Genomic DNA, 7,977 nt, shown 5'->3' on the forward strand with positions numbered 1-7,977 from the left:
AGAAAAATTCTCAAATTGCGGATTCATGGGTGAAGATGATGTCAACAAGGAGCAAAGAACACTTAGAAGAAGATATATTCTATAAATTTTGAAGAGAAACAAGACTTGAGAGAGACATAGAATAAAGAAGAATAAGCATATGTTGAAGGGATCTCATAAGCCTGACTTTTCACTGACAGACGGATCACATCGGTCCATCTTAGCCGTTGATCCTTAGTATTGAATGGATTCCCAACGTTGCTCATGGAGATTAACAAAAAGAATTGTCTGGCTCATGGCGTTTAACAAAACATGTTAACGTTTTGGAGAAGTCACGAGCGGATAACGAGTTGGCTGCTACTAATAGTTGGCTATCTATTTGTGTTGATGAAATGGTTAAGCAAGAGAAGGATTTGGAAATTCTTAACAAAGATTTAGCTGCAAAAGCTCATGATATGACAAAGCAACACCTTTTGATGGCACAGGAGTTAGACGACTTAAAGGCTTTTTTTTTTTGAAAAAAAATGGCAGAATTAGAGCTTTCTGCTCTTAGAAGCACGTGAAAGTGAAGGTATTGGAAGGTAAAGTTTGCTCTTTATAGGAATCTACGACAAATATGATTGTTCAATTTGATAGAGTGTCTAAGAAACTAACCCAATCCCTTGAGGATTCTTCAAATTTGCATGTATCCGTGGAAAAGAAAGGTTGTGAGGTGAAGTGGTTATTGGAAGAGGGTATTCCTTCCTGCTTCAAGATAGTGCTAAGGTCTAAAGAGTTTAGAGAAGTAAATTCTCTTGGTGCAAAAGGATTGTATTAAGTATGGTTTGCACCTTCGTTATTTGGAAATGAAGAAGTACTATGATGTTTTGCCATTTTGCTAGATGTATCTTTACATTTGTTTTTCCTCATGCTCAAGAGAATGTTATGGGTGAATTTTCACTCTTGGTGGATCATTATTTCCGTTTATCTCGTTCTTTAAAGTCTGGAGAGCTTCGAGTTGATTCTCTTAAGGAGTTGGTGAAAGAAGGGGAAGATGTTGGCAGGGGTGATGATAAATAGTTGATCAAGACCCGATGGGGTTACCTTTCCATAATTCTTTTGCTTGGTTGCTTACTTTTACGTTTGTTTTTATTTTTTGCTTTATCGTGTGATATATTTAAGGATATCTTCCCATATTATTTTCTTTAAGCCATAATCCTTATAACTCTTTTGCTTTTACTGTTACTAGTATGTATGGAAACATATTTTAGTAATATGAATTATCGGATGACTTTTGCTTTGAAGATAATCGTTTGCTTCCTGCCATGTGTTTTGTTATATAGAAAGTATATTTAAGAAATATTATGAGTGTTTTTTGTTGATATTCGTTTCTTTAAAGATTGTTTTTGAAGTGTAATGCATTTGATTATTTTGCTCGTGGCTTTTTATGTCGTTTATTTGAACGAATCATGATTTTAATCTAGTGACTTGTCATTTGGTATGTTCTTCCGTTTAGTTCTTCTTTATCCTTATCGATCCCATTTGTTGTTAGTCAGGATAGGAGATGTCGAGGATGAACCGATCTTGCTTGGACCGACTTGATTGGCATACTCCCATCCGGTTTGGTTATGATTAACATGCTCCAATCCGGTCCGACGTTTAGAGGAAATTGTGGTATACAATTTAGCTTTAAATTCAATCTAGCTCGTATTCTCTTAAACCTCATGCTACCATGCATAATACCTCAACTTACTTACTCTATGAAACAAACAACAAAACACAAATTGGTTAATTAATAACGAAGAAGTGAAGTGTTTTTCATGTTGTTTATTTAAACGATTCATGATCTATGCACTTATTGCGGTCCAAAATCTAATCACGGTCACTTGCCGTAATTTAAAATAGCGGTTCTCGCGGTGAGATTGCGGTGGGATAGTGGTTTTTGAAATATCATGTAATATATATATATATATATATATATATATATATATATATATATTAATTAATAAAAGAGAAATACGCAACTCCTCTGTTCCAAAATCTAAATCCAATCAATTCATTTAATTAAGTAAAATCAGTCAATTAAATATTCTTTATAAATAAGTTAATCGTTTCCTTATATAAAATTAAACCATAGAAGAAAGAAAAAAAGCGATAGAAACAGAAAGAAAAAAGCAATCGGCATTGCTAAAATCAATTTTGTGAAACAGCGGTCAAAAACCGAGATCTCGGAGTCGAAATAGCGAAAAAATTGCGGCCAATCTCGGTTAATCCCGACATTATTAGCGGCTCTGTTATTCTGAGCGCTATTTGAAACCGCTATTTTGCTAACACCCACGAAACGTTATCCCACCAAGATCTCAGTGCTATTAACTGCCTAATTCATGATTTTAATCTATTGACTTGTCATTTGGTACGTTCTTCCAACTAATTCTTATTTATCCTTATTGATCCCATTCTTTTAGTCCGGATAGGAGATGTTGAGGATTGACCGATCTTGCTTGGTCCGACTTGATTGACATACTCCCGTCTGGTTGGTTTATAATTGTTGGAAATAGGTGTCCAATTATTGGGTTTTTTATACAACAATACACTCTAACTAGGTAGCAGAAGCAATCAAAAATTTACCTAAGTGTACATGCACCCTAGGATCCATGTTTTACTAATTATATTAATCTACTTTAAAACTATAAATCTATTAAAGAAAGACAAAACTATTAAGCTCTTGTGTGGCTCGACCTTGATCTTCTTGAACTTTCTAAAAGACTTCTAGAACCTTTCTTGATACAACATGTCATTTGGATGATAGGATCCAAAGTAGAATCCCTCTAATAGAATCACACCTAATGACTCTAAAGAGAGAACCAAAAGAAAAATAAGAGAATAGATAACCCAAAGAGAGTTTGGAATAGAAGGAAAGTTGGTGAAACTTTCAACCCAAGGTGCAAGGAATTATGAGATCCCTAGAGCCATATTTGTTGGGTTAATCGGTTTTAGTATTTTAGGAGTTTATTTTTGTTTAGTTTAAATATGGTTTAATAGGAAAGTTTTTAGGATTTGTGTTTTGCTAGTTTTGCTATTGGAATAGGATTCTATTTTGTTTAGTATAAATAGATGTTAAAGTTTTTGAGAATAAAAAATCACAGCAAGTTTTTTTCTAACGTGTCACAACAAGAGTTCAATTCTTTTTCTTTACCTTGGTGCACAAGGTTTAATACCAACCTTTTGTTAACACTTGGTATCAGAGCGCGGTTTCGTTGAAGGGGGTGTGATTCGAGGTTGATTAGTAGCAACCCCGGTTTCTTTTAATCGGGCTTGTGAGAGACTAACCGGAGGCGCGGAGTAAACGAACGGGAAGACGTCAAAGTAGGTGGCTTTGATTCGGTTCGTTTTGCGGGTGACGGAAGACGGTAAAGGTGGTCGTGACCTTGTCTTGTTGTCCGGTGGGAGAGTGCTCTCGGAACAAGTTTGATTAAAGAAGTCGGGGTTAAGGATAAAAGGATGGCGTTGGTTAAAGAAGGAGGTTCTTTGACATATCAAGTTCCGGTTTTGACTTCAACGAATTATCCGGTGTGGGCGGTTAAAGTCAAGTCAATTATGGATGCACATGACATATGGGAGACGGTCGAACCGAAGACGTCAGATAAAGCACCAGATCAAAAGAAGTCAAAACAAGCTCTTGCTTTTTTGTTTCAAGCGATACCCGAAGACATGGTGTTGCAAATGGCGAGTTACACCGACCCAAAGCAAGTGTGGGATGGGCTAAAAACACGGTATTTGGGAGTGGATCGGGTGAGAACGGCTCGACTTGCAACCTTAAAAAGGGAGCTTGAAAGTTTACGCATGAAAGAGGATGAAACGGTTGATGATTTTGTGACGAAATTATCCGGTTTAGCGTCAAAAGTAAGGAGTCTTGGATATGATCTTGAAGAAGGTGATTTGGTAAAAAGGTTACTAGATTCGATGCCTAAGTCGTTTCTCCAAATCGTGGCTTCAATAGAGCAATGTTTCGAGTTGGATTCAATGTTATTCGATGAAGCGGTTGGTAGATTGAAGGCGTACGAGGAGCGTATAAGAGGAACTGAGAAAGTGGAGGACACTCAAGGTGGGTTGTTGTTGGCTAGTGACGAAAAGTCACATGTTTGTAAGCATTGTGGCAATGGACGTTCAAATCGGGATGACTTTGGACATGGCCGGGGAAGAGGTCGGGGGTCCGGGAGAAGTCGAGATGGTAATGAACGTGTCCGGGATAAAAGTCACGTTAGATGTTACAAATGTGGTGAGCTTGGTCACTATAAAAACGAGTGTCCTAAATGGGAAAAGGAAGAAGCGGGTCTAATCGAAGAGGAACCGACATTGTTTTGAACGACGAGTGACTCGTGTGACAAATCCGATTAAGGGGGTGATTGTTGGGTTAATCGGTTTTAGTATTTTAGGAGTTTATTTTTGTTTAGTTTAAATATGGTTTAATAGGAAAGTTTTTAGGATTTGTGTTTTGCTAGTTTTGCTATTGGAATAGGATTCTATTTTGTTTAGTATAAATAGATGTTAAAGTTTTTGAGAATAAAAAATCACAGCAAGTTTTTTTCTAACGTGTCACAACAAGAGTTCAATTCTTTTTCTTTACCTTGGTGCACAAGGTTTAATACCAACCTTTTGTTAACAATATTTATAGTCCAGGGTCATCTCCTTAGATTTGTCTCCCATCCTCATGTGGGATCAAGGAATTATGAGATCCCTAGAGTCGTATTTATAGTCCAAGGTCATCTCCTTAGATTTGTCTCCCATCCCTATGTGGGATAGAGAACAAATTCAAAATTTGTCTACATCTCATGTGGGATGGAGTGATTTTTCGTCCTGCCTTATTTCCTTAAGAGTTCTGAAATATTCCACTCAACCAACTATTGATTAATTAATATTCCACCATTTTAATAAATTAAAACTATCTAATTAATTCTCTATCAATTTTAAAATAGTTTATAATTAATTTATTAAACATAATAAATTAATAAACGTATTTTCTCTTTATGTAAATTTCTTTTAATTCCCCATTTTTATCTTAGCAACCTAAAAATGACTCTATTATTATTTAGAAAATACCAATAATTAATCACTTTACACAATTTTCAACACCAAGTTCATAACTACTTGATATAACTAAGAGAGTAATAATAAAACCCTCTTTTAGGGCTTCCCACAAAAGCTAAAATAGCTAGAAAGGAATTAAAAAAATGAGATATATAGTTTATAGTTTATTACAAGTTAATAAATTAATTAGAATGCCAAGTTTTTATATAGTGTACATAATTAGAGATTAACTAGCAATTGATCGAGATAAGATGGTGTAATAGCAAAATGAATAAGTTTTTTTTATTATTAAATTATTATTGTATATACTAAAAGCAATTGAGCTTATGAACAATAAAGTTATTGGTTTTAGACTTTAACCATAAACGTTTTTTATTTTAATTTTGATCATAATGTATAGTTATAGGATTTGAGATTTTGGCAAAAAAAATTTGTTATTTTAGACTTTGGCAACAAACGACCTTAAACTTTGGGCATAAAATTTTCTTATTCTGGCCATAAGTTTTTCTTATTCAGACGGCTATAAAAATTTCTTATATCGATAGATTTGGTCCCTAGATTTTTAAATGTTAGCACTTTCCACCTTTTACTTTATCGAATGTCACTTTCCACTCCTACCTTGTAAAATGTTATTTTTACCCTAAAAATTTTGAACACAGACATTTTTCATCCTTTGCCTTTCATATATTGGCATGTTTGCAGGTTTGAAATGTTTGGTCCCTATGTAAAAAAACAATTACAAAAACTATCCCTTTAATGTGTAAATAACACCTTCTGCATAATTTTATTTACAGGAATGGTGCCTACGTTTTAAAAGAATTACATAAATGTCCTTCCTAATAACAAATTTATAAAAGTGATGTTCGGTCCCTACATATAAAAAAAAAATACAAAAACAAACTATTTAATTTACAAAAAATGTCCATATGTTTAAGATTTTTATATATTGATAGGTTTGGTTCATATGTAAAAAATAAAAAGTTGTTCTTATACTTTATAGAAAATGTTCATGTGCATATTTTTTCCACATAAATGGTCCATATGTTTAAAAACTTACAAAAATGGCATTTACATAATACAAAATTTATAGATCACACTCCTGCAAAGCGGGGATAATATCATCCTAGTTAATAATATGTTTACTTGATTTGATATTTTTAGTATATAAAACAAAATGTTCTTGAAATTAAATTTTCCATCCCTAAAGTATGTTGAAATCATGGAATTTGTCCTTGCGAATAATTTTTAATGATTTCCTTCCATTAAATAAAGTGTTACGGAAAAAAGCCAAAATGTCACCCAAAATCTTTTTATTCTACAATTTATTTATTTATAAATCATGGATCCTCATTGACTTTTTGATCAATCACGCTACCACTGAACACCACCACCACAGTACAATTTCACATATATTCCCTCATATGTCACCACCAATGAAGATACATATCAAACAAATCAAAATCAAAAGAATTGAACATCCAAATAAAACAAAACAGTTATTAAATGAATGATGGAATATGAATGATGGAATATATAGACAAACAAGAAAAATAGGTTGAATGATTTTTCAACAAGTTTTGGATCAATTTCATTTCAATGGAATAATTGAGAAAAGCATCCATGTTACCTCAATATGTAGGGATTCATTTCAGTTTCTTAAGATATGTGCAAACTATGATGATGATGAAGCTGGCATCTTGTAAACAGACTGAACTTTTGATTCCAACAAAGAAACATATTTATCAAGCATGGAGATTACTACTTCTAGATCAGTCACTTGCTGTTCTATAGCATCAATTAGCTGAACATACACATCAAAATTTTCACTTTTTGCCTTCAATCGTCCAACAAAAACCCTCAATCCAGAGGCAACATCACCAAATCCTTCATATTCTTCTGCTACTTTCAGATTCATAGTTTCCAACAACTTGAGCACATTGTTTGTACCCTAGAGAAACACATTTCAGAAATCAACATCACAAGTTCTAAAAACATGAAGGAAAATGTAGAGGAAACCTGAAGATCGCCTTTAATCATGGTGGAAACATTAGTAAATAGATCGTTGAGAGCTTCAGTGAGTTCATCGTGTTCCTGTGTTACCATATTTTCAGCCATGGCGACAAAATTATGCACCTGAAGTGGAACAATCAATTGAATTATTAGACTAATAGACGATGAATCTATCGATAAGAAAAAGTGTAATAATCATCTGTTAATAAACAAATTTTGCAATGTTCCTAGGCGATAGAACTTAAAAAGAAGCAATCGCTGTATGAGTTTCAGTAATCCCTAATAAAGGAATTGAATTATTAAAATAATGGCAGATGAATCATCTATTGATAACTCGAAGGAAAACGTAAATATTTACCAGTAGAACAAGACGTCGGAGCTGCAGATAATGGCGGAGACACTCGTCGGCGGTGGTGAGAAGACATAGATCCGACCGACAACACAAAAGCGAGGGTCTAGATTAAAAGACTTTTAGGGTACTTGGACTTATCATCAACCTATAGTTTTATTCCATTTGGATTTCTGTTTGGCTTATAACTCCAAAATCCACCATGATGTATCATTTTGGTCTCTAGTTGGTTAACATTATTGGATATTATGCAGACATTATCACGTGCAGAATACATGGGGTTCAATTGAATATCCTTTTGTCCATTTTATTTTAATACTTGTATCATAAACTATACAGATAGAAAAAAACGATTATCAACCAACACGGTGTGACATTGTAATTACAAACTGCATTGCATAAATTTAAATTGTATGATACAACACAGTTTAATTTGGTACGATTCAGTACGGTTTATATATTTTTAAATCAAAAAGATATATCAGTCAATACAGTTTAAATTTCAATCAAAAGACTAATACACTAACAAAAAAAAAAACAATAATGATACATTTGTTTTTTTATGTGCCTAG

At 33.6% G+C, this 7,977-nt stretch overlaps 1 protein-coding gene across 1 annotated transcript; it reads right to left on the bottom strand.

Annotated features, from left to right (window-relative positions):
- Positions 1-6,529: 6,529 nt before the first annotated feature.
- Positions 6,530-7,613, bottom strand: LOC111876034 (biogenesis of lysosome-related organelles complex 1 subunit 2). Its single transcript, XM_023872556.2, has 3 exons — positions 7,415-7,613; positions 7,063-7,179; positions 6,530-6,994 (listed from the first exon to the last, which is right to left on the bottom strand). The coding sequence occupies exons 2-3, from the start codon at positions 7,159-7,161 to the stop codon at positions 6,719-6,721; spliced, it is 375 nt and encodes a 124-aa protein (XP_023728324.1). The 5' UTR covers positions 7,162-7,179; positions 7,415-7,613; the 3' UTR covers positions 6,530-6,718.
- Positions 7,614-7,977: the final 364 nt, after the last annotated feature.

The sequence above is a fragment of the Lactuca sativa genome, chromosome 4 (assembly GCF_002870075.4).
Source record: "Lactuca sativa cultivar Salinas chromosome 4, Lsat_Salinas_v11, whole genome shotgun sequence".
Classification (NCBI taxonomy): Eukaryota; Viridiplantae; Streptophyta; class Magnoliopsida; order Asterales; family Asteraceae; genus Lactuca; species Lactuca sativa.

What these genes read in the sequence shown, in the direction of transcription:
- LOC111876034 (XM_023872556.2), bottom strand. Translation starts at nt 7,161, where the DNA reads ATGGCTGAAAATATGGTAACACAGGAACACGATGAACTCACTGAAGCT. An exon ending in TGATTAAAGGCGATCTTCAG is followed by an intron (nt 6,995 to 7,062) that starts GTTTCCTCTACA and finishes GTGTTTCTCTAG; the next exon opens with GGTACAAACAATGTGCTCAA.